The sequence below is a fragment of the Ovis aries genome, chromosome 3, assembly GCF_016772045.2.
Source record: "Ovis aries strain OAR_USU_Benz2616 breed Rambouillet chromosome 3, ARS-UI_Ramb_v3.0, whole genome shotgun sequence".
NCBI lineage: Eukaryota > Metazoa > Chordata > Mammalia > Artiodactyla > Bovidae > Ovis > Ovis aries.
The window spans coordinates 19,859,583-19,886,420 of record NC_056056.1 but is presented as its reverse complement, the minus strand read 5'-3'; the positions used below and the strand labels follow the sequence as shown (position 1 = coordinate 19,886,420).

The following is a 26,838-nucleotide window of genomic DNA, read 5'->3' as shown; positions in this document are numbered from 1 at the left end:
TGATGCTTTTGCACTGTGGTGCTGGAGAAGACTCTTGAGAGTCCCTTGGACATCAAAGAGATCAAACCAGTCAATCCTAAAGGAAATCAGTTCTGAAGATTCATTGCAAGGACTGCTGTGGAAGCTAAAGCTCCAGTCCTTTGGCTACCTGATGTGAAGAGTCGACTCACTGGAAAAGACCCTGATGCTGGGAAAGATGGAGGGCAGGAGGAGAAGGGGACAACAGAGAATGAGATAGTTGGATGGCCTCATCTACACAATGGACATGAGTTTGGGCACATTCCAGGAGATAGTGATGGACAGGGAAGCCCCCTGGAAGTCCATGGGGTTGCAAAGAGTCAGATGTGACTTAGCAACTGAACATATGTATAATAAACAACAAAAGAATAACTACTGGGATAAAGGGGGTGAGCAGTTAACAATGTTAACAGATGAGGCCAAATTATCCTTCAAGTATACAGAGCCAATGTACTGTCGAGCACCTACCTCTGAAACCCTTGCCAACATGACAGATTATGTACCTTTTTAATCCCTGCCAATCAGACAGCTGAAAAATTCCATGTCACTGTTGCTCTGACTTGCATCTGTTTGATCATCGGTGAGGCTGGACAGCTTTTGATAGGTTTATTGACTCTACAAATGACTATTTTCTTCTGTTAATAGAGTGTTCACATCTTTTGCTGGTTTTTCTATGGCTTCTACATTAAAAAAAATTATTTATAAGGGCTCTTAGGTGTTTCAGGGACTCAATTCTTGAGACACTGTTTTGAGCTAGGTAACATCCCCATTTTAAAGATGAAAAAATTAATACTTAGAGAGCTGAAAGGCACCTTATATGAGCTGTAAGTGTCAGAGCAGAAATTGATCCTAAATCTACATGACTCTAAAGCCATGCTCTTCAATGGTAGTCTGGCTAAACTAAACTAAAGCTAAACTCTGGCTCCTTCCTCTAAAATACAGGGCAAAAACTTATTCTAACCCATAAGGGAAGATGTATGCTGCTGCTGCTGCTGCTGCTAAGTCGCTTCAGTCGTGTCCGACTCTGCGCAACCCCATAGACGGCAGCCCACCAGGCTCCCCCATCCCTGGGACTCTCCAGGCAAGAACACTGGAGTGGGTTGCCATTTCCTTCTCCAATGCATGAAAGTGAAAAGTGAAAGTGAAGTCGCTCAGTCGTGTCTGACTCTTCGAGACCCCATGGACTGCAGCCTTCCAGGCTCCTCTGTCCATGGGATTTTCCAGATAACAGTACTGGAGTGGGTTGCCATTGCCTTCTCCAAAGATGTATGAATCATGTTTTAATTAAAAAACAAACTGCAAACGGTATATAACTTGATTGGGGTGTTGGTTAAACTGACGTACCCAACAAAATTCATCAACCAGTTAATTTTTTTAAGATGTGCCCATTTCACTCTATGTACATTTTGCCTGATTAAAAAATTGTTTTGATCGCCAACAGGCACATGAGAAGCATGTGAGCATGAAAAGATGCCGAATATCACTAATTATTAGAAAGATGCAAATCAAAACTACAATGAAGTATCATCTCACACCAGTCAGCATGGCCATCGTTATGAAGTCTACAAAAGATTTCCCTGGTGGTCCAGTGACAAGGACTCCCGGCTTCCAATGTGGTGGGCCCTGGTTCGATCCCTGGTCAGGGAACTAAATTCTGTAAGAGTTTTCATGCCACAACTAAAGACCCTACATGCTGCAGCTAAGACCCATTGTTGCTGCTGCTAAGTCGCTTCAGTCATGTCCGACTCTGTGCAACCCCATAGACTGTGGCCCACCAGGCCCCCCGTCCCTGGGATTCTCCAGGCAAGAACACTGGAGTGGGTTGCCATTTCTTTCTCCAATGCATGAAAGTGAAAAGTGAAAGTGAAGTCGCTCAGTCGTGTTCAACTCTTAGCGACCCCATGGACTGCAGCCTACCAGGCTCCTCCGTCCATGGGATTTTCCAGGCAAGAGTGCTGGAGTGGGGTGCCATTGCCTTCTCCGAAGACCCATTGTAGCCAACAAATAAAGAAAGACTGTGAACCAAAACTACTGAAGTCCATACACTCTAGAGCCCACATTCTACAACAGGAGAAGCCACCACAATGACAAGCTTGTGCACTGCAACTAGAGGGTAGCCCCACTTGCTGCGATTAGAGAAAGCTGCACACAGCAATGAAGACCCCAGGACAGGCAAAAAATAAAATAAAATAAAATAAACAAAATTATAGTTACCATATGATCCTGCAATCCCACTCCTGGGCATATACTAGAGAAAACTCTAACTCAACATAGACACTCACCCCAATGTTTGCACTATTTACAATAGCCAAGACATGGAAGCAACCTAAATGTCCATTGAAAGATGAATAGATAAAGGTGTGGTCCATATATATAATGGAATGTTACTCAGCCATAGAAAAGAATGAAATAATGCCGTTTGCAGCAACATGGATGGACCTAGAGAATATCATATTAAGTGAAGACAGAGAAAGACAAATATGATATAATATCACGTATATGTGGAACCCTTTTAAAAAAGTGATAGAAATGAACTTCTTCACAAAACAGAAACCAACTCACAGACATAGAAAACAAGCTTATGCTTACCACAAGGGAGGAGGGAGCTGGGGAGGGATAAATTAGGAGTTTGCGATTAAGATATATACCCCTCTGTATATAAAATAGATAACTGACAAGGACCTAATATATAGCACAGGGAACTATGTTAAATACCTTGTAATAACATATAATGGAAAGTAAACCAAATCACTTTTCTGTACACCTGAAATGAACATAGTATTTTAAATTAAACTTCAACCTTAAAAAAAAAAGAAAGAAAGAAAATTTACAACAGATACTATCTGTTCAAGTCACCAGTAATGAGAATATGAATAGCATGTGTCTCTTGATATGATGTACTGAGAAGAACACAACTCTACTTCCAGGGTATTCCTGCAAAAAGTGCATAATCTGTATTTCATCATGAGGAAACATCAGACGAGTTTAAATTAAGAAGCATTTTACAAAATAACTGACTTGTACTTGTCAAAGCAACTCACATAAAAGTCAGAGTCTGAATAACCATTCCAGTTTAAACAAGGCAAACAAGACATGACAATTAATTGTGAAAAACAGGGAGACAACTTAATGTTTACCATTATCTAAGAAAAATATGAGATTTTGTTATTAAGGACACTATTGGCTAATTGGTGATATCCAACTAAATCAGTAAATTACAATAATATTGTATTCCTGATTTTGATCATTGTATTAAGGGACAATATTAGTGGCAGTCCTTGTTTTTAGAAAATATACATTAAAGTATTTAGAAGTAAAGGGACATTGTGTCTGCCAGGAGACTTCAGAAAAAGCAAGTGAGAGAAGATATAGTAAATGTGGAAAAGAGAAATTCTTTGAATAGTCTTGCAGTTTTTCTGGAACTTGGAAATTAGCTCAGAATAAAACATTAAACAATATTTAAGCATGTACAGTACCTAATTCCACTTTTAAAAATTATATGTCAGTATATGCCTAAATGAGAATCCTGACACGATTCTGGTAATACGGAACTGTTAATACTGGTTCCCTTCAAGACGGTAAAGTGTCCTGCCTACAATGTGGGAGACCCAGGTTTGATCTCTAGGTGGGGAAAATCCTCTGGAGAAGGAAATGGCAACCCACTCCAGTACTCTTGCCTGGAAATTCCCATGGACGGAACAGCCTGGCAGGCTATAGTCCATGGGGTTGCAAACAGTCGGATATGACTGAGCAACTAAACTTTCTTTCTTTCTTTTCTTTTTCAGGTGTATAAGAACAGGGACTTTCCCTTTAAATGTATTTCTGTAATGTCATGCTTGAAGTGATTAAGATGCATATTACTTTTGTAAGTAGAAAACAAAAGAAAAATAAATAAAAATAAATAAACATAGCAGCATTATTTACAATTGCCAAAAAAAAACAATCCAAGTGCTCATCTATGGATGCATAGATAAATAAAATGTAGTATTACTCATATAATGAAATATTGCTGTTGTGGTTTAGTCACTCAGTCATGTCCGACTCTTTGCAACCCCATGGACTGTAGCCCACCAGGCTCCTCTGTCCATGGGATTTCCCAGGCAAGGATACTGGAGTGGGTAATCATTTCCTAATCCAGGGGATCTTCCCCACCCAGGGATAGACCCTGCATCTCCTGCATAGCAGGTGAGTTTTTTACTGCTGAGCCACCAGGGAAGCCTAATAGTGGAATATTATGCAGGCTTTAAAATGAAGGAAAGCCTGCCACATGGTACAGCAAGGCTGAACTTTGAAGTCATTATGCTAAGTGAAATAAAAAGATAAACACTGTATGACTCCATTTATATGAAGTACCCAGCATTAAATTCATAGAAGCAGTAAGTAAAATGATGGTTTCCAGGAGCTTGGAGGAGGAGGGAATAAGGAGTTAGTATATAATGGATTAGCAGAGTTTCAGTTTTGCAAGACTTCTGAAGTGGCGATGATGGTTGTACAACAATGTGAATGTACCTAATGCCACTGAACTATTTAAAAAATGATTAATATGGCTGTAAATGGGAGAGAATTTCTAGGCATACAGAGGTGTGGCAAGCACCAGGAAACTGTCTCCCCACCTAGACAACAAGGACACTAGCCGAGTCTGTCCGATGTAGCCATTTCGGAACTCTGGAATCTACTGAAGGCCAGCAACTTCCAGGGGGGGGACGCTTGAACCATAAAACTGCAGTTAATCTTGGTCACTTCCAGCTCTTAGCACAGTGGCAGCAAGTCCTCGGAATCCCCAGCCACAGGCAGGCAGCTGTGTGTTCCTGGAGCAATTTGCACACAGTTTGGGGGAGCCAGGGTGGGCAAAGGACACTGTCCTCCAAATAGTGAAGAATCTGTGCTCTGACTGCGGCTTCTGATCCCAGAGGTGCAGAGAAAGAGATGGGCATCCCTATCGTAATCTCCCCACGTTGTGTTGTTGCAAGCCCCTCTCCTTCCAGGTGTGAGGCAGAGCAGGGAGGGAACAGAGAAGGGAGGGGGTCTTCAGGAGCTGAGCAGGCAGAATCCGGGCACCTGCAACAGCAGGGATAAGAGTCGGGAGAGACAGAGTTGTCTGTGGCCAGGTGTGTGACGGACATGTCCTGTCCTCCCTTTCTGCAAACACTCTGGGGCACCCCTAACACTGCTGATTTCTGGGCTCCAAGGACACCCAGAGTTCCTGCTGCCCCTTCAGGTGGGTGGTCGCTCAAGAGCTGGGAGCACCACCAGGCAGGTGTTCTGAGATTTCTGTGTCCACCAACTAGCCCTCCTGCAACCTGGAACTCATCTGACTGACTGGCATGCAGGGTCCCAGGGCTCTTCCAGGCATGGGGCTGTGAGTGGGAGAAGGCTGCCCCACTAGACAGAAGTGGAGGAGGCTGCTGATCCCCATGCACCCAAGCCTACCCGCCCCCACTCCGGGGCTCAAGCCCAGATGAGATGCTTCCTAAATTGTGTCTCCAGTACAGACCATGCACAACAGAGCATCCCTGCGGGCCACACTTCCATCCAGGTGCTCGGCTGGGCCATCTGTACCTACCTGCCTCACCTCTGCTCTGAAGGAGGGACTGGGTCTCCTATACCTGGTTCCCTTGAAGGGAGAGCGTGGCTATCAGGTTCCGAGGTAAGGAGCACAGGTCTGCAGGACGTGAAAGAGAGGGTATCCACCCGACTCCAGGGTTTTCTGGATAATTTGGGCAGTGCAGGCTAGGGTTGGTCTAAGTTTTCAGAAATGACACCATGCCCGGAAGGAGAGGGCCAATGAGGTGACAGGGAGGGCTGAGGCCATTTCCATAGCTTCTGACACAGAGGAAAACAGTGGCTCCATCTAGCGAGCTGTCCTGGGTCCTCATGTAACAGGAGGGAAGGGGACAGGGCACAACTTTCTGAAAGAATGACCTAGCCCAAGGACACAACATAAACCGATTAGAACCAAATGGGTCCAAGATGGCAGACACGTCGATTTTAATTAGACCTTGATCCTCAATCAAGGTTTTTCCAGTAATCACATATGGATGTGAGAGTTGGACTATAAAGAAAGCTAGCACCAAAGAATTGATGCTTCTGAACTGTGGTGTTGGAGAAGACACTTGAGAGTACCTTGGACTGCAAGGAGATCCAGCCAGTCCATCCTAAAGGAAACCAGTCCTGAATATTCATTGGAAGGACAGATGCTGAAGCTGAAACTCCAATACTTTGGCCACCTGATGCGAAGAACTGACTCATTTGAAAAGACCCTGATGCTGGGAAAGATTGAAGGCAGGAGGAGAAGGGGACGACAGAGGATGAGATTGTCAGATGGCATGACCAACTCGATGGACATGAGTTTGAGCAAGCTCCGGGGGTTGGTGATGGGTAGGGAAGCCTGACAGGCTGCAGTCCATGGGGTCGCAGAGAGATGGACGTGACTGAGTGACTGAACTGACTCGCCCTCTGCGATGGCCCACACTGTGTCTGTGGAATGTGCTTCTCTCCAAATCTGAATTAAATCCACTTCATACCTATCACTTTATCTCTCACTGAATTCTTTCTGCAATGAGACATCAAGGATCTGAGCTTGATTAGGTCCTGAAACCAGGTACCGTGGGTTTTGGCTGGGTTTGAGTCCCAGCCACATGGGTTGAAGTCCCAAACTAAAGCCCACTCAGAGGACACATGGCAGATTCACCTGGCTCCACAAGACAAAGGAGGGAAAGCCCCCAGGAGCTGAGCCAACAGGCTCAGGGAGGCTAAAAACTGCCCCGCCCCTGCCTGCTTCCAGCCTCCCCACCCTGGTCCCTTCACTGGTGGCCGTACCAACCCTGCACCCTGCCTCTAAAGCAAGTCTCCCTCCTCCACACCAGCTGCTGTCAGCACACCAGGGGCCGTCGGGACCCTCCGTGGAAGACCCATACCCCAAAACTCCCCACACACAGAGCTACTGCCTGCAGCCAGATTGAGGCCCTGGGGAGAGAGGCCTAGAAGCTCCCACTCAAGCGGCCCGCTGCTGACTCAGGGGCACCCCCCCCCCCCGGGGCACCTCACCCCCGCCCCTCCTTTGTCTCTCCACTTCCTCCACAGTCAAGGGACATACCCTGCAGCAAAGTCATCAGGAAAATGTGAGCAGAGCAATTCAGTGACTTTGTTTTTAGAAACAAAAGATCCCCAGTGAGGCCTCTGGGAGGTCCCTGCTCTGGGGACTCTGGCCCCATTTATGGCTTACTGTGGATCCTGTCCTTGCTTCAAAGAAACTCTGAGTTTCAATAATGGATGGATATTCCCATCTTTAGAGCAATTCCATTCAGCAGAGTCACCCATCTCCTCCCCCATCACTCAAACCAGAATCAGCCCTAGCTTTGGGCACCTTGATTCTCCCACATCACAGCATAGACATTCTTTGTGTGTGTGTGTGTGTGTGTGTGTGTGTGTGTGTGTGTGTGTGTGTGTGTTAATCACTCAGCTGTGTCGGACTCTGCGACCCCATGGACTGTAGCCCACCAGGCTCCTCTGTCCATGGAATTCTCCAGGCAGGAATACTGGAATGGGTAGCCATTCTCTTCTCCAGAAGCTCTCCCTGACCCAGGGGTCGAACCCAGGTCTCCTGCATTACAGGCAGATTCTTTACCATCTGAGCCATCAAGAAATTATTGGTCCTCTTCAAAAAGCCAACATACCCTCGGAGAAAATTTGCCCTCTAGTGGAACATGGAGGGGGAAGGCTCCTTGTTCTGAATTGGTGCTAAAATGCTCTGAGGTCTTATAGGAGTAACTGGGCAGTTCTGCTAGTACTTAGTTGAAACTTAGCTGATGATGCCTACGTTCTGGAGAGTTTGCTACAAGTCAACCCACCAACGGCTTCCCTAGTGGCTCAGGGCTAAAGACTCTGCCGGCCAACGCAAGAGACTGTCAGGTAGTTAGAATAGGAAACAGGAGTCCAGAATGGCTGTGGCTAAAAGACAAGGAAGTAAAAAGCCTGGAAAATAGAACAAAGGAAGGTCCGAAGACAGGAGTGAGGACCTCAGGTAGAGCAGACAGCACTCCTGGTTAGCCCAATTTATATAGGGCAGGCCCAGGGGGGAGGAAAAAACATACAAAAAGAGGAGCCAAAGGGCTGGGGGCCCCCCTCCTGGCGGACCCCTCTCTTCTCTCTGAGCGTCTTTGGGTCGGCATGCCCTCATGCCTCAAGGATGGATTTTCCTGCTATTTTCTAAATAAAATTGAGCTGTAACACAGACCTGTAACACCGATCTGTCTAAGAGCTATAACAAAGTCTTTCGGAGACCCGAGAGCTATAACACGGTCTGTCTGAGGGCTACGACACGCTGTGAGCTCTAACACTCATGGCTTCAAATTTTTGCTAAGACAAGACAGAACCGAGGAGAATACACTCGCCTGACATCCATAGGCAGAGGGGCCTGACGATGTCTAAGTTCTGGAGAGTTTGCTACAAGTCAGCCCACTAAGGGCTTCCCTAGTGGCTCAGTGCTAAACAGTCTGCCAGCCAACTCAAGAGATGAGGGAGACTCGAGTTCGGTCTCTGGTCTGGGAAGATCCCACATGTTGTGGAGCAACTAAGCCAGAGCGCCACAGCTACTGAACCTGTGTCCTAGAGCCCGGGAGTCACAGCTACTGAGCCCAAGCACTCCAGAGCTTGTGCTGGATCCACAAGAGAAGCCACTTCCATGAGAAGCCCGCACTGCAACAAACAGCCCCCACTCGCAGCAACTAGAGGAAAGCCCATGCAGCAACGAAGACCCAGCACAGGCCAAAACAGATACATTCAAACTATTTTCAAAAGTCACCCATCGAGCAGCCCAGTCACTGTACCCAACCGCAGGGATCCCAGGACTCACAAGTGAAGAGTGTCACCAGAGCGGTGCAACCCACAGCCCTCTCAGAAGACGCCAGGGCGACAGCCAGAACTGGCAGATCACAAATGGGAGGATAGAAGGCTCAGAACCGCCTGCAAGTGTGCTTACTCAAGCTGGTGATCCAATAGATCCATATTCAAACAATCCCACATCATTTGCATTTTGCCAGGGAAATGAACACTGTTTTCTAAAGGCACTCAATTGACAAGGGTCTGATGAAACGACCTGTTCTTGTGACCTCTCTGGAAACAATTTAGCAATATATACAAACAACTTTAAATACGTCTCCATCCCCTGAATCAGTAATTCCACTTTCAGAAGTGCAACTTTAGGAGGTACCCAAAAATGAAGACAGAGATTTATGCCAAGATGCTAATTAAGGTGGTAATTATAGTAGAATCATCTGTGCTTGATTACCATAAAAAATAAAATGAAACAAGCCCTCCTCCCCCATTAAAAATCCTTAACATTAGTGTCATGGAAGTATGATCATAACATAGTCTGCCCACCCAGAATCACTGCATGGAGTCACAGCTGGAAGGGCCTTTAGGGGCCAAGGTGAGGGGGACTTGACTAAGATCGAACAGCTCCTTGGGAACTGACCAGGACAGGACAGCCTGATCCTCCCTGGGAGGGGACTGCGATGGGTACTGGGCTTCCTTTGAGACAACATTCTGGAATGTGATGGTGGCAGTGGCTGGACTGGGCTTCTCAGGTGACTCAGTGGGTGAAGAATGCACCTGCAGTCCAGGAGACACCTGGCTCAACCCCTGGGTCAGGAAGGTCCCCTGGAGGAGGGCATGGCAACTCTGGGATGCTCGTCTGGAGAATTCCCATGGACAGAGGAGCCTGGTGGGCTACAGTCCATGGGGTCGCTGAGTAGGACCTGACAGGAGACTGAACATGTGTGCAATGGCTGGACTTCCTTGTAAACACACTAGAGACGAATGAATTTTATACCTTAAGGGAGTGAATGTAACAGTGTGTGAATTATCCCGCAATTTTTAAAAAAAAGTCTTAGCCTTCTTCTTGGCTTCCAGGGTAGAGACCCAGCCTGGAGAATGTCAAGGACTGGGTTGGCCCCTTACGCTGGATATCGTCACCTTCCCCAGAGTTCCTTGGCTCCACCCTCTTCTCTCCCATCACCACTATATTTTAGCTACCAGAAATCAGCCCAGGCCCGGCCCTGGGTCACTGTCCTAGGCAGGTCATGCCGTCTTTGTTCAGATTTCCTCCAGCACCCCACTCTGGGCTTTCCTCGCCTCTCCCAACCCAGCTTCCAGCTGTCCATCCCTCCCACGGCAGCCAGGGGGATCTCCAAAAATACACATCTTTGCATGCCATTGTATTGCTTAAACTCTACCAGTGGTTTCCCAAGAAGTTCAAATATTGACATTCAAACTCCTTAGCAGAGTTTACAAGAATACCCCACCAGGTCTGGCCTCCTTTTTCTCCATCCTCCTCCTCTCCCTTGCCCTTCCTGGGCCAGCCTTCTGGAGCCACTTGGATGCTACTCACTCTTTCTAACAGCCCAAGTGCCCCCTCCTCTAGGCAAGGCACCCCTAACAAGTACAATCAGCACTGGCGAACACCCCCACCCAAAACTGGTTGCTTTCTGCACTCAGCAAAAAAACATACTGCGTCCACTATGCACCAGGCTCTGTTATGGGAAACAGTAGTGAACAAACAGACCACAGCTGCTGCCCTCATGGAGCTGACACCAGGAACCCCCCTCCTCCATATAAATGATCGCAATGCAAAAGTGCTCTGGTCGCCACTATGCAAAGAGACCTCTGAAAGTGTATTACTCCCGCTATCGCCAGCTGCTGCAAAATACAGGGGCTCCAAGCAAACACACAGATGACCAGCAGATCCTGGCTGCCCGGCTGGACAAGTGCCCGAGGATATGAAGCAGGACATCAGTCCAGCGCTCCTCAGAGTCAGAGGGCTCCCTGTCTTTCTGGCTTCACTCATGTCCCACCTAGGATCCAGATGGCCTCTTTACTCCTTCACCTCATCTCCCAGAATGTGACCTTTGCAAAGAATGAGCATTTCTGTAAAAAAAAAAAAATCAGTATTCTTGAGAATTCCCTGGTGGTCCAGTGATGAGGACTCCCTGCATACTTCCACATAAGGGGGAAAGGGTTTGATCCCTGGTTGGGGAACTAAGATTCTGCAAGCTGTGGCATGGTAAAAAAAAATTAAATAAAAATCAGTATTCCTTATTTCTACAAAATAGTATTCAATGCAGCTGTTATTTCAAGCTTAGTCCAAGCAAGGGGGCCACACCCTGGGACTCCATGATCTGATCTGGCCCTCCATGATCTAATCTGGCCCTCCTCCAAGCCATACCCATCCCCCAGGGTCAGGAAGTGACGCAAAGGTTTAAGGGTCACAGTTTGGGTACCAGGATCCTAGCTGCCTCAAGGGGTAAGTATTTACTCAAAAGAAATGAAAATTTGTCAGTACAAAAATAGTACATAATACATGGGTATTCACAACTTAGTCCAAAACTGGAAATCTTCCAATGGGTAAATAAATAAACTATGGTTTACCTATGAAATGGAATACTACTCAGCATTAAAAAAAAAAAAGGAAACATTAATATACATACCGCAGCATAGAAAAATCTCAAATAATGAGGCAGAGTGGAAAAACCAAAAAAAGAATACTCACCATATTATTCCACGAGTTCTAAAATATGTGTGCACTCTTACAGTGATAGAAAGCAGATTAGTGTTGAAGGAGGTGATGTAAAGGGTAACAGATATGTTCATTACCTTGACTGTGGTGATGGCTTCACTGGTGTATAAATGTCAAAACTCATCATTCAAACTGTACAGCTTAAAACCTGCCATTTACTCTACATCATTTATGTCTAAATAAAGCCACTAAAAAAAAAAAAAAGCCCACACTACACTGAGGCAGCATTTCTTACCTACCAGGTTCATAAAGATCCCCAAAATTTGACAGCACACTTGATTAGAAAGATTGTAGGAAAATGAGGGACCCTTAATCCCACTGCTAATGGAAATTCAAAATGGTCAGAGAAATCTGATAACATCCATTAAAATTACGGAGCCACCTGACCCAGGACCCAGCAATTTACTTCTGAGAATTCATCCTGGAGATACACATGCAAAATTGTATGTGCAAAGGAATGATGTAGGAGCAAGATTATACCCTGCAGCACTGTTGGTAACAGGCCCGCTTCTCCATAAAAGTGAATAAGCCAAGGGTCCACCTCTAGGGCTGACTAATAAACCTCCCCCACGTGGAATGCATGGTAGTTTAAAACCAAGAAGGTTCTCTATACACTGATGGAGAAATCTCTCCCAGGATATACTGTTAAGTGAAAAAGAACCAAGATGCTAAACATGTGGATTATGACTTTGTATTTGAAAGTGTGTTACTTTCAAAATACAATACTGTCACTCAGTCTTGTCTGACTCTGTGCGACCCCATGGACCCCACAGGCCCATCAGGCTCCTCTGTCCATGGCATTCTCTAGGCAAGAATACTGGAGTGGGTTGCCATTTCCTTCTCCATTGTATTTGAAAAGGGAAAAAATAAAAATATATGCTGGAATTTGCCTCTACTTGCATAAAGAAGCATCAGAAATGTATCCAAGCAATTCATACACGTGGCTTCCTAAGCAGAGGCTGGGGAGGGGTTGGATGGGCAGGGTGTAAGGGAGACTTCTCATGTAAAACCTTTTATATTGTTTTGCCTTTGATACATGTGAATGTATTACCTGTTCAGAAAACAAAAACAACTTCGTTCTAAAGGTTGTTTTAAATATAAATATCTATATTTATATTAAAAGATATTTTATCTTTTAAATATAAATTCAGAATCCCCGGCCTTAATACTTCCTAGAAGTACGTTAGGATCCAATGGGCTAATAGCCATATAAATGCTATTGATAACACAGGTCCTCAAAGTCAGAAGCCCACCTGACTCACGATTACACTGAGTACCTCCTTAAAATGCAGATTCCTAGGTCCTACCCCAAACGAACCTAATCAGCATCCCTGGAGGTGGTGCCCCAGGACCCATAAATTTTTTAGGTTCCCCAGCGGATAGAACTGGTGCTAGAAGAGATGGCCCACTACTGTGAGATGGATGTGTACCCAGTAAATATTGATTCAGCACCGGCTCTGTGCTAGGCTCTGCTCTAGGAGATGCACACAGAAGTACCACCCCTGTTTCCTTAGGGCAGATATTCCATTAAACACACAAACAAGGAGAGTATTAAATAGTGGGGCTTTCCAGGTGGCGCTTGTGGCAAAGAACCTGTTTACCAATGCAGGAAGTTCGTTCCCCAGATCAGGAAGATCCCCTGGAGAAGGAAACAGCAACCTGCTCCAGTATTCTTGCCTGCAGAATCCCACAGACAGAGGAGCCTAGTGGGCTGCAGTCCATGGGATCGCACAGACTCAGGCATGATGGAAGCGACAGCATCCATGCACACATGGAAGACAGATAATTAAAATAAAGGACCTAGAGGGACTCGGCCTCTGGAGGAGGTAACATTCTAACTGAGATGGGATGAGGACAGGGTTCCCCCACTCCCCCATGTTCAATGTGGAGTGGCAGGTGGGGGCCTTGTAGGCTGGGGAACAGACTGTGCAAGACCAGATGGAGCTAGCATCATGGGAGGTGATTGGGCCAGTGAACCTTGAAGGGGACACCTAGGATCTGATAGTTAGGGGTCTGGCAGCCAGAGTCAAATGTATGTTTTCTACTATGGGCACTGGAAAACCATAAGGGGTCTTCCAGCAAAAAAAAAAAAGTCACATATTGTTTTTTTAAAACGATAACTGGGGCTGCTGTGTGGGCAGTGATGAAAAGCGAGCAGGACACACATCAAGGGGTTGTTGCGAGAACACAGAAGGCGTTGAAGGTGAACTGGAGGAAGGCAGAGGAGTGGATGGATACAGGACAGGTTTGGGAGGCGTAGGCCATGAAGCTCAGTCCTCACTGAGGTCTCAAGGGGATGGTCAGAAAGGAGATGCCCAGACTGTTTGCTTGAACACAGGTGCCTGGACCCCAGGAGCCTTTGACTGAGGTGGGAGAGACCACAAAAGAGGAGAAAGGATATATATAAGCTGTCTGTCGAGAATGACATGAAGCCAGTGCCCAAAAAAGAACCATTTAAAGCTGCCCCTGAAGCCCCTGAAAACAAGCCTCATGAAGAGTGTGATGCGGACAGGGCTGCTGAGGTCTGGAGAACAGTTGCGTCGTGGCTCCCAGGAGCTGGCCTGGGTCTAAAATGAAAGGGTCTGATCCTAAATTTCCCCTCCAGAGAGTCAACCTGTGAGTTTCACAGTGTTGCCTGAGGCTGGCGCTCACCTCCTACACAGAAATCAACAACCCTCCTTCCCTGCAGGTGACTTCTGGTTTGGTGAGAGCTGCTGGGGACTGTCAAAGCAGCGACTGTTCCAGCAGGGCCAGAAGGAGGAGACAGAGCCAGGGCAGGAAGGCAAGAAGTTAACCTCCATCTGCCTGGAAGAGAGAGAAGATTGACCAGGTGAAGGCCTGATGCTCATCAGCTAAGTGGCTTAACTCTGAGAACATCAGGGTTCTCAACCAGAACATGGTGAGGATCTATAAGGAAACACACAAATGGTGGTGGTGGTTTAGTTGCTAAGTCATGTCCGACTCTCATGACCCGATGGACTGTTGCACACCAGGCTCCTCTGTCCAAGGGATTCTCCAGGCAGGAACACTGGAGGGGGTTGTCATTCCCTTCTTCAAGGCATCTCCTCAACCCAGCGAGGGAACCTGCATCTCCTGCATTGGCAGGCAGATCCTTTACCACTGAGCCACAAGGGAAATGGAAGGCACCTAACACAGTGCCTGGCACACGGCAAACAATAGGCAACCAAAGCGTTCAGTTCAGCTCAGTCGCTCAGTCGAGTCCGACTCTTTGCGACCCCATGAACCGCAGCACGCCAGGCCTCCCTGATCATCACCAACTCCCGGAGTCCACCCAAACCCATGTCCATTGAGCTGGTGATGCCATCCAGCCATCCCATCCTCTGTCATCCCCTTCTCCTCCTGCCCTCAATCTTTCCCAGCATCAGGTCTTTTCTAATGAGTCAGCTCTTCACATCAGGTGGCCAAAGTACTGGAGTTTCAGCTTTAGCATCAGTTCTTCCAATGTACACCCAGGACTGATCTCCTTTAGGATGGACTGGTTGGATCTTCTTGCAGTACAAGGGACTCTCAAGAGTCTTCCTCAAAACCACAGTTCAAAAGCATCAATTCTTTGGCACTCAGCTTTCTTTATAGTCCAACTCTCTCATCATACATGACCACTGGAAAAACCATAGCCCTGACTAGACAGACTTTTGTTGGCAAAGTAATGTCTCTGCCATATGCTGTCTAGGTTGGTCACAACTGTCCTTCCAGGGAGTAAGCGTCTTTTAATTTCATGGCTGCAATCACCATCTGCAGTGATTTTGGAGTCCAAAAAAATAAAGTCAGCCATTGTTTCCACTGTTTTCCCATCTATTTCTCATGAAGTGATGGGACCAGATGCCATGATCTTAGTTTTCTGAATGTTGAACTTTAAGCCAACTGTTTCACTCTCCTCTTTCACTTTCATCAAGAGGCTCTTTAGTTCCTCTTCACTTTCTGCCATAAGGGTGGGGTCATCTGCATATCTGAAGTGATTGAAATTTCTCCCGGCAATCTTGATTCCAGCTTGTACTTCATCCAGTCCAGCGTTTTTCATGATGGACTCTGCATATAAGTTAAATAAGCAGGGTGACAATATACAGCCCTAACATACTCCTTTTCCTATTTGGAACCAGTCTGTTGTTCCATGTCCAGTTCTAACTGTTGCTTCCTGACCTGCATATAGCTTTCTCAAGAGGCAGGTCAGGTGGTCTGTATTTCCATCTCTTTCAGAAGTTTCCACAGTTTATCGTGATCCACACAGTCAAAGGCTTTGGCATAGTCAATAAAGCAGAAATAGATGTTTTTCTGGAACTCTCTTGCTTTTTCCATGATCCAGCGGATGTTGGCAATTTGATCTCTGGTTCCTCTGCCTTTTCGAAAACCAGCTTGAACATCTGGAAGTTCATGGTTCATATACTGCTGAAGCCTGGATTGGAGAATTTTAAGCATTACTTTACTAGCATGTGAGATGAGTGCAATTGTGAGGTAGTTTGAGCATTCTTTGGCATTGTCTTTCTTTGGGATTGGAATGAAAACTGACCTTTTCCAGTCCTGTGGCCACTGCTGAGTTTTCCAAATTTGCTGGCATATTGAGTGCAGCACTTTCACAGCACCATCTTTCAGGATCTGAAATAGCTCAACTAGAATTCCATCACCTCCACTAGCTTTGTTCATAGTGATACTTCCTAAGGCCCACTCGACTTCACATTCCAGGATGTCTGGCTCTAGGTGACTGATTACACCATCGTGATTATCTGGGTCATGAAGATCTTTTTTGTATAGTTCTTCTGTGTATTCTTGCCACCTCTTCTTAATATCTTCTGCTTCTGTTAGGTCCCTACCATTTCTGTCCTTTACCTAGCCCATCTTTGCATGAAATGTTCCATTGGTATCTCTAATTTCCTTGAAGAGATCGCTAGTCTTTCCCATCCTATTGTTTTCCTCTATCTCTTTGCATTGATAGCTGAGGAAGGCTTTCTTATCTCTCCTTGCTGTTCTTTGGAACTCTGCACTCAAATGGGTATATCTTTCCTTTTCTCCCTTGCTTTTTGCTTCCTTTCTTTTCACAGCTATTTGTAAGGCCTCCTCAGACAGCAATTTGTTTTTTTGCATTTCTTTTTCCTGGGGATGGTCTTGATCCCTGTCTCCTGTACAATGTCACATACCTCCATCCATATTTCATCAGGCACTCTATCTATCAGATCTAGTCCCTAAATCTATTTCTCACTTCCACTGTATAGTCATAAGGGATTTGATTTAGGTCATACCTGAATGGTCTAGTGGTTTTCCCCACTTTCTTCAATTTCAGTCTGAATTTGGCAATAAGGAGTTCATGATCTGAGCCACTGTCAGCTCCTGGTCTTATTTTTGCTGACTGTATAGAGCTTCTCCATCTTTGGCTGCAAAGAATATAATCAGTCCAATTTCGGTGTCGACCATCTGGTGATGTCCATGTGTAGAGTCTTCTCTTGTGTTGTTGGACGAGGGTGTTTGCTATGACCACTACGTTCTCTTGGCAAAACTCTCTTAGCCTTTGCCTTGCTTCATTCTGTACTCCAAGGCCAAATTTGCCTGTTCCTCCAGGTGTTTCTTGACTTCCTACTCTTGTATTCCAGCCCCCTATAATGAAAAGGACACCTTTTTTGGGTGTTAGTTCTAGAAGGTCTTGTAGGTCTTCATAGAACTGTTCAACTTCAGCTTTTTCAGCATTACTGGTCATGGCATAGACATGGATTACCGTGATAGTGAATGGTTTGCCTTGGAAACGAACAGAGATCATTCTGTCGTTTTTGAGATTGCATCCAAGTATTGCATTTCGGACTCTTTTGTTGGATACTCTATTTCTTCTAAGGGATTCCTGCCCACAGTAGTAGATATAATGGTCATCTGAGTTAAATTCACCCATTCCAGTCCATCTTAGTTCACTGATTCCTAAAATGTCGATGTTCGCTCTTGCCATCTCCTGTTTGACCACTTCCAATTTGCCTTGATTGATGGACCTAACATTCCAGGTTCCTATGCAATATTCCTCAAAGCGTGATGCCTAGCAAAACAGGGAAGTGACAACCAGCAGCATCCCTAGACACTTCTCTGGGGACTCAAGACCAGAACAATATAACAGAAGCACCAGAGAACATCCCGGGGAGCCATAACCATCACAGACCTTGGTGCTTCAGCAGTAAGAGTAGCAAAGTGCACCAAGATTAGAAACATGGACAGCAGATATGGAAATCATTGATACTGTTGCACCAACAGATATATGTCAACTCTATACAAGGAAAACTAGAGACTATGTCCATATAAGGCATCCATATAGGCACCCGTATAACACGTAGAAAAAGCAGCACAGGGAACTTCAAATTTCCAAAGATAGAAATAGCACTTATCTCTTTTTTTTATGCTCTGACAACAAAGCAACAAAAGTACAAAACAAAAACAGAAACAAAACAAACAAAAAAACCTCAACAGTCTAGAAATTTTATAAAGGCTAAAAAACTTGCAGAACACATAGAAAAAAATTGATAATGAAAATTCCACACGCCAACAATTATGAAATATGCCGAGAAAAATCCATTGCCTTAAACATCACAGAATGAACAAAAAGAACACAAATGAATGCTGCACATAAACCAGTTACGTTTGCAGAAAAGAGCCAGGAAACAAACCCAGACGAAGCAAGAGGAAGGAATGAAGATAAACGCAGAAATGCGACAATTAGAAATCGTAAGAGCGTAAGATTGATTTTTTAAAATTGAGGAAAAAAAGCTGCTTCTCTTAAAGAGTGAGATAGGTAAACTGTTGGATGGCCTTATCAAAGAAAACACCAAAAAAAAAAAAAAAAGAGAGAGAGAGAAAAAAATTAGCAGAGACTATCACAAAACACAAAAATAGCTGATTCTATGCAAATAACTTGGAAAAGTTAACACTGTGGATTATTTTTGAGGAAAATGAAATTTACCAAAATTGACACACTTCTCCCAAAGAGGAAACTGGAGAATCCTGGAAATTTGGAGGAATAGAACTACTCCTAAAAGTGCAGCAAGCCCCAATACCTCAGAGTGATGTATTTTAAACTTTCCAGAAATGGATCATCCCGTCACCATTTAAAGCAGCAGTTCTCAGTCTCAGCACCGAGACCAGCAGCATCAGCCTCACCTGAGAACTTGCAGAAATGCAGATTCTGAGGTCCCATATCACAGCTACTGAATCAGAAATTGTGGAACTGGAGCCCAGAAATCCATGTTTTAACAAATCTTCCATATGATTCTGACCCACATGACACTCTGAGAGCCCCTGTTCAAATATGCTGCACCCAGGGTAGTCCCCAGCAGCACCAGTATCGCTGGGGAGCTGGGAAAAAATGCAGAATCCTAGGCTCAGCCCAGACATGCTAAGTCGGACTCTGCATTTTGTCAAGATCCTCAGGGGACTCACATGTCTGAGAAGCACTGCCTTCAGCTCTGGGCTTCCCAGGTGGCACTAGTGGTAAAAAACGTACCTATCAATGCAGGAGACCTAAGAGATGGGGGTTCAATCCCTGGATTGGGAAGATTCCCTGAAGGAGGGCATAGCAACCCACTCCAGTATTCTTGCCTGGAGAATCCCATGGACTGAGGAGCCTGGTAGGCTACAGTCCATCCGGTTGCAAACAGCTGGACACAATTGAAGCGACTTAGCACGTCTACATCTCTAGGCCAGGGCTGTGCAATAGAAACAGAAGTGAACCAGATGTATATAAAATTTCTAGTAGCCACATTTTAAAAAATAAAAGAAACTAAATTGATTTTTAAAATATATTTTATGGACTTCCCTGGTGGCTCAGTGGTAAAGCATCTGCCTGCCAATGCAGAAGACACAGGTTTGATCCCTGGGTTGGGAAGATCCCCTGGAGAAGGAAATGGCAACCGACTCCAGTATTCTGGCCTGAAAAATGCCATGGACAGAGCAGCCTGGCAGGCTATAGTCCATGGGGTCGCAAAGAGTCGGACGTGACTTAGTGACTTAACAACCGCAAAGCACAGATCAACAGACTGACCATTAATGGGCAAATTGTTGAATTTGGATCAAAGGTCTATTCCCCTCTACTCCCCCAGCCCACCCAGTTCTTTCCAGAAGCTTCTGTCTGGGCATGTTTCCTCACCTGGAACATGAAAGAGTTAGATTAGATCTCTAAAGACCTTGACAGCTCTAATATTCCAGGATTCTTTCTTCTGTTCATTCATTCAGCTGGTTTTCAGGAGCTTACAGTCTAGCTGGGAAGACAGTCTTCTAATGATGCCACAAGGAAATATACAAGGGCACCACAGAGGGTGTTATGAAGGAGGGGACAGGTGCGCTCAGTGGTATTGGGTTGGCCAAGAAGCTCATTCCGGTTTTTCTGTACCATCTTACAGAAAAACCCAAAAGAAATTTTTGGCCAGCCCAATACTAGTAGAGTCTGAAGGTAAGGGCTGAGGTTGGGAGAAGAGTCTGGAGGAGCTGAATGGGGGGAAACAGGCAATAACAGGGAGAGTAGGATGTGGGGAAGACTAGTCATTTCAGGGAGCAGGAAGTCAGCTCACAAGCAGCAGGACTACCAAGCCCTGAGGAAAGCATAAACAGGCATTCAGCTGGTATTTGTCCAGTCAATCTAAGCTGCGTCAATGCAGATAATTTTGACCTGATATTCTTGCAGGGGGAGAGAAGAGAAGTTTGGGTAATATATTTTGTTTGTCTCTAGAATGCCCTTTGAAGAGCTGACTCTCTAAGACCCGCATCACTAAACAGACATCCACACTTGGATATGGAATCTTTCATCAGCCAGCCCGCAGGCAGCTTTACAGAACCACGTGGTTAAAGAAAATCCACCAGTAACTCTGCAGACCAGGTAATGCTCTCAGGGGCAGGTGACAGTCACCAAAGCACCAAAGAAACTCATGAGGTGCCTCTGACAGCCCAAGCGCCAGTGAAATGTAATATTTTAACCAACACCACAAAACAGGCTAAGATACTGAGAAGAACTCAAACATAAAAGGAAAAAAAAGGGGGGGGGAGGGCTCTTTTCAAGGGACAATCATTTGGTTTCTCAAAAGTTCATGAATCAAAATGTAAACACAGGGTAAATTACCAAAGACGGTATGGGGCAATCAATCAAAAATAAAAGGAAGGCTCCAGTAAGCAAGCAAAAGCTGCCTTCCAGCTACACGGAAAAACACTGTAGTGCCCCAGGTAAATAAATAATAAAAGGATGTGGAAACAATACACCTTGAAAACTCCTGATCCTTCTCTGCTCTCCTAACCAGAAGCAGTGCTCACGGGTTCATGCTGCCTGGGTTACATTCCCGGCTAGCCTTTATTTATCTAATGACACTTGTGTCCTTCTAACTGAAGCTGATCTTTGTATTTTATCAGTGTTTCCCATTGTTTTACCCTAAGCCCCAGCATTAACCCCCAAACAAAAGTTATCTGACCTCCAGACTGGATGAATGCTAGAAATAAGAATTTCAGGGTGTTCAGTCCACACCACTTTTCTTCTCCTGATAGGAAGGCTCTTGGGAATATGTACCCACAAGGAAAAAAATACAGCAAGGCACAGTGATTTTCATTCTGCCATAGCTCACTCTGTTTATATATTTAAAGAAAAAACAAACTCTTTAATTCATTCAGGTGTTGTTTCACAATTACAGACTTAATCTGCCTTGCTCATTATTTTCTTAAACACGTCATTTGTGTAACCAATAGGCACAGAATAAAACTCTAATGCTTACTGAAAAAAAACCAAACCAAAAAACAAACAAAAAAGGAAAGTGAAGTGATAATAATCTAAGGTCACAAAATTTTATGAGAGGTAGAAGGGGCTCTGGTCAACAAGGAAGAATTTAAGGACATGCACCTTTTTAAGGAAGAAAACTGGTAGCAAAGAAAGATCTAGAGAAATTAAAATGTTGACTAGCTGTCATTTCTACAGCAGGCCTAGGAACAATTCACATTTTTCCTTTCTTTTTTTTTTTTTAACAATTTACTCTCCTTAGGCCAATGCTGCTGCCCCTTCACTGTATAGCATCCTGCTGTTTGTCAGGGCTGCCAATAAAAGGCATTGCCAGCCCAGGATAGTGGGCTAGGCTCCCTGGTATCTGTTAGACCCACCTCCCCATGGGGTGGAGCAGCTGTTGAAAGGAGCTGATATTAAGGGACCATCCCACTTGTTTCTTGGATGTTAGTGATTCTTAGAACATGTCCTGGGATTTGATCACTCTTGATTCAACATGATTTGACTCCCCTTCACTCTTCCCTGAAAGCACAGAGATGATCACTACCATTCCATTTTACAGATGAGGAAGGTGAAGGTTTTCTTTCTCGAGGACTGTGAGCTACAAACTGCCTGATAATTAGGATTGCCTTTTTGTGGTTAGTCCAACATCCCACGCAGAGCAAGATGTTACTAACAAAGGGCTTCTTTTTATTCTTAGGTGATGGGTGGCTGAACAGGAAGTAGAACACACAAAATGTAATTTCTAGCCCATGGCACCAAGCTACAGATCAGAAACCTCTAGTGTGATCACTAGAAATCCTAGTTATACAATTTTCATTAAAATGAATCAGAAAAGGCCATAGCATCCAAATCACCATTCCCCTGAGAAGGTAATAAAAGCACATGTCCACAGTCCCTGAAAATAGGCAACCGTGGGTGGCTCAGTGGTAAAGAATCCACCTGCCAATGCTGGAGGCATGGGTTCGATCCCTGGGTCGGGAAGATCCCACATGCCTGGGAGCAACTAAGCCTCTGTACCACAAGTACCAAGCCTGCTGCTGCTGCTGCTGCTAAGTCACTTCAGTCGTGTCCAACTCTGTGCAACCCCATGGACGGCAGCCCACCAGGCTCCCCCATCCCTGGGATTCTCCAGGCAAGAACACTGGAGTGGGTTGCCATTTCCTTCTCCAAGTACTGAGCCTACCCGCTGCAAATACTGAAGAAGCCTGTGCTCCAAAGCAAGAGAAGCCACTGCAATGCAAAGGCCTTGCACTGCAACTGGAGAATAGACCCCACTGGCTGCAAGTAGAGAAAGGCCCGCGCAGCAGTGAAGACCCAGCACAAGCAAAAATAAATAAATAAAATTTTAAAAAAAGAAAAGGAAACCCCCTAAAGAGGATCAAGCGGCCAAAACCTGGTCTCCCCTGGACAGGCAGAGTGGCAGGTGTATGCCCTGGCCCCTGAAGACTCTTTCGTCACCTATTTCATCTGTGTTTTTCTTAGAACCAAGTGCAAACAGTTGTTAAACCACAGAGTTTCATCCACACCAAGACAAGGTAGTATTATTATTTAAAACCTACCTGAAAGATAAATTATGGCAAATCCATATGGTGTAACATTACAGTGGACTAGTTAATGGTGAGATCCAAAGCATAACATACGAAGGGGAAAGCATGTGAAATGTGTGAATCCCATGGACAGAGAAGCCTGGTGGGCTACAGTCCATGGATGTCACTTAGTGAATTAACAACAATAATAATCTATAAATATTTCCCAATGATTATGCACCAGATTTGTAATAATTTTTTAAAATAAATGATTTTAAGGTTCTAAAATAATTATCCCACTCCTACATGGGCACAAAGAAGTACAAAAAAGGAGAGTCATTACAGCGTTGTTTGTAATAGCAAAACACTAGAAAACTTAAATGTCCATCAATAGGAAAATTCAAATAAATTAGGTTACATTTAGTCAAGGTAATATAGCCATTTTTTTAAATAATTATGGGCTGACATGAAATTATCTCTAAGAAATGGGATTCAGGGTGGGGAAACAAGATGCAGGATATATGCTATTATTTGTATAAAATTATTTTTAAGAATATGCTCATATTTACTGGTACAGGTACAGACTGTCTCTGGAAGGCTTTCCTAAAAATTATAATAACATCGCCTTAAAAGAGGGAAAACAAGGGGACAGGAAAATGGAAAACAGGTGAGAAGAAATCAGATTTTACTGGACAGCTTTTCTTTGTAATTTGAATTTTTAATGGTGTGCACTTGCATATGTTCCTACAAAAACCAACCCAAACAAACAAAAAAAAACCACGAAAAGCTTTTGGCAGGGTTAAGCTGCATTATATTTTTCTAAGTGTTTCAGCACCTTATTTCATAGTCCTCTGAATGGCAGCCCCCTAAAAAACCATGCTGCCTGAGCAAGCAAATCTCCTCAAGGTCTCCTGCACCCTCACGAAGACCCACCCGGCTCTTCCTGTGACGTCCAGGGCCAGCCAAAGCAAAAGCACTGTGTCTTCTGACAACATTGGCACATTCTCACTTGTATATAGTAAATAAGAAATATTTTACCTTTCAGCAAAGATATCAAGCTTCGCCAGCTCATCAGAGAGGCCGACAAGGGAATCCAAGGTCCCCACCTAGAAAGATGGGAGAGAAGTCAGGGGCTCAGACTTTGTAGCAGAGGGGTGGGGGAGTGCCCTTTCAACTCCAGGGCAGGGAATTCTATAACTTCCATCTTGGCTTAGTTTTCCTTGGGTCAATGGTCACACTGGAAACCGAGAAGAGCTCTCAAGAGAAACCAGTGGATTTGGGAATATTATTGTTATTACTATTATTTTATTTTGGGGCCAAGAGGATAAACTAGCATTTCAGCCAGAGGAAGGAGTGACTTTATGTGTCCTGGTCTGCCCTCAGCTCACTTTCCTCTAAGAATGGCAGTCTGGGGGACTCCCCTAGCAGTCCAGTGCTTGACTCCATACTTCCAATGTTGGGGGCGCAGGTTTGAACCCTGGTTGAGGAACTAAGATCCCACATAACCAAGTGGGATAAAGTTTTTTTAAAAAGACAGAAAAAGAGAAAGACAGTCTGCTCTCCAGGGGATTAATCCTCAGAGCCGAGGAAAAGCTGTGACAAAAGCCAGTCGAGGAAGTTACCATTTCTGAAAGCCCTTCTCCTCCACGTTAGTACAGCCAAGCCTTCTGTCTGGCCCTCTCTGCTGTTATTAACAATGACCTTTCTGGGGCAAGCCCAGCTTTTCCTCCTGCTCTCATTTAGGAAAGTCCTTTTCTTTTCAGGATAGCTTACTTATGACGACCTGTTTCTTCCTGTGGAAATTGCTACCGTGTCCAAAATTGTATTTAAAGGCCTACTCACAGAATCAGAAGGAAAAGTTCATTCTCAATTCATCAACCACTCATCAGACATTGAGAAGTAATTAGGAAACCAAGAAGCCTGGATATTCCTAGAAGTGTTATTCCTTTTCAAAGGACTTGATTTTAAGTAACTTTAGGCAGAAGTCATGTCTTTTTAAAATCTTTGTACCCTTGGGCTAATACAATGCCTCACATGTAGTAAGTAAGCAATGAGTGGATGCTTCGTTTACTAAGCTTCACATATGTGATCATGGACAAACAACAGCAGGCTGGAAAAATCAGCAAGAAATGGGCTCAGAAGCCAATGTTGCTGCTTACCAGTTCCACAGCCCCAGTCTCCTTCCTCAGCCTGTCCTGATCTATAATGTGGGAGTGGTGACGATGCACTTAAAGATGTTGTGTACAGGCCTCCAGTGTACCAGACCATAAACTCTAGCAAACGCAGGAGCCTCATTAGCAACTATGCGGGTCTTTTGCCAGAGAGGCAAACTGAGGTTTAAAAGAGGATTATATAGCAATTCACTAGAAGAACTGCCTCTGGGCGTTTAGCAACATCCCTCCAGAACCTGGGGCTTCCTAGGTGGGGCTAGTGGTAAAGAACCTGCCTGCCAATGCAGGAGACAGAAGCGATGCAGGTGCAATCCCTGGGTTGGGAAGATCCCCTGGAGGAGGACATGGCAACCCAGTCCAGTATTCTTGCCTGGCAGGCTACAGTTTATGGGGTTGCAAAGAGTTGGACAGGACTGACTGTCAGCACTCACCCACTCCAGACCCCAAGAGATATTTGTAGGGCAGAAAGACTGCCTTACACTTCTTCTCTTGGAGGAAGCATGGCAAACAGTCTACTCTTTTGGAAGTTAAGAAGACTACACAGGGACTTCCCTGGTAGTCCAGTGACTCAGACTCCATGCTCCCAATGCAGGAGGCCTGGATTCAGTCCTTGGTCACGGAACTAAGATCCCATTTGCCACAACTAAGAGTTTGCTCATTTGAAAAAGACCCTGATGCTGGGAAAGATTGAAGGCGGGAGGAGAAGGGGACAACAGAGGATGAGATGGTTGGATGGCATCACTGACTCAATGGACATGAGTTTGAGTAAACTCCAGGAGTTGGTGATGGACAGGGAGGCCTGATGCGCTACAGTCCATGGGGGTTGCAAAGAGTCAGACATAACTGAGCGACTGAACTGAATAGTTTGCTAAAGATCCCATAGCGTAGCCAAATAAATAAATTTTTAAAGGATTATCAATTTTTTTTAAGATTTCACATATCTTGATCCTGTCATGCCTGTTTCATTTTAAAATCTCTTTCTGCCATCTACACAGTTATCACTGAACCTCCTTCTTTCTCTCTCCATCAGAACCAGAGGGATGTTAGATTACCCATCTTGCTCCCAGCCCAAGAACGCAATCAAGGATGAACATCTCCAAGCCTGCACATTTAAACCATGTTGAAACGTTTTCTTAGATATTGAAGACAGAAAGGATCTGAGAACAACTCCTGAGGACCCAAGTGTGTAAGACACCCTTTCCATCTTTTGAAGTCACTGCTAGCCACACCCTTGTCTCCTCCTCATTCTGTCCGTGGCTCTGGATCCACAGTCACCACAGTTAATTTGGGACTATTTGTGAAGCCCCCACCTAGGCCAGTCCCATCTGGACCCCCAGTCCAGCATCGCACCCAGGCTGAACCTCAGCGTTGGTGCCTTTGACATAGTTTTTCTCCTTGGCTTTCCAGAAGACACCCACCCCAGCCCATGACCTCTTTCCTCCTCCCCAGGAAATTGTACCTTGAAGTCAGGAATTGTGAATTTGGTGTTATAAGACAGGTTAGACTTGGAGGTTACTGTGTTCATCCTCTCCAGGGCTTGTAAATTTTCCTTATCTCCGGGGGCAGAAATTAACCAAAACTCCGACATGTTTCCAGTCTTCTTTGATCCAGCTACTAACCAGAACCACAGCAACACACACAAACAGAAACAGGAGGAAACAAGTGTCAAATATCTCTACCTGTTCACCACTCCCTTCCCTCAAAATTAATCCTCTCGCTTTTCCCACTCCCCATTTGTTCCTTCTCTGACCTTCCAGTTCAGATTCTATAGCTCCAAGGACAGCCATGTGCCGGAGGCTTATCTCCACCTGG

General features: G+C 45.0%; 1 protein-coding gene across 15 annotated transcripts in view; it reads right to left on the bottom strand.

The window, feature by feature from the left end:
- ATP6V1C2 (ATPase H+ transporting V1 subunit C2) overlaps positions 1 to 26,838 on the bottom strand; it is a 92,369-nt gene that overhangs the window by 33,406 nt on the left and 32,125 nt on the right. For 8 of the 15 annotated variants that reach the window (XR_006059102.2, XM_042245784.2, XM_027966520.3 and 5 more), the window contains exons 2-3: positions 26,486 to 26,637; positions 23,894 to 23,961 (exon numbers count right to left, since the gene is read on the bottom strand). Coding sequence is in view for 12 of the 15 variants with exons in the window: in XM_042245784.2 (XP_042101718.1) it covers positions 23,894 to 23,961; positions 26,486 to 26,614 (197 nt within the window). In the remaining 3 variants the exon portion in view is untranslated. Of the gene's footprint in view, positions 1 to 8,872; positions 8,961 to 14,245; positions 14,292 to 23,893; positions 23,962 to 26,485; positions 26,641 to 26,838 lie in introns of those variants that run through there. The other 7 variants (XM_027966523.3, XM_042245787.2, XM_042245786.2 and 4 more) reach the window with 3 other exon arrangements.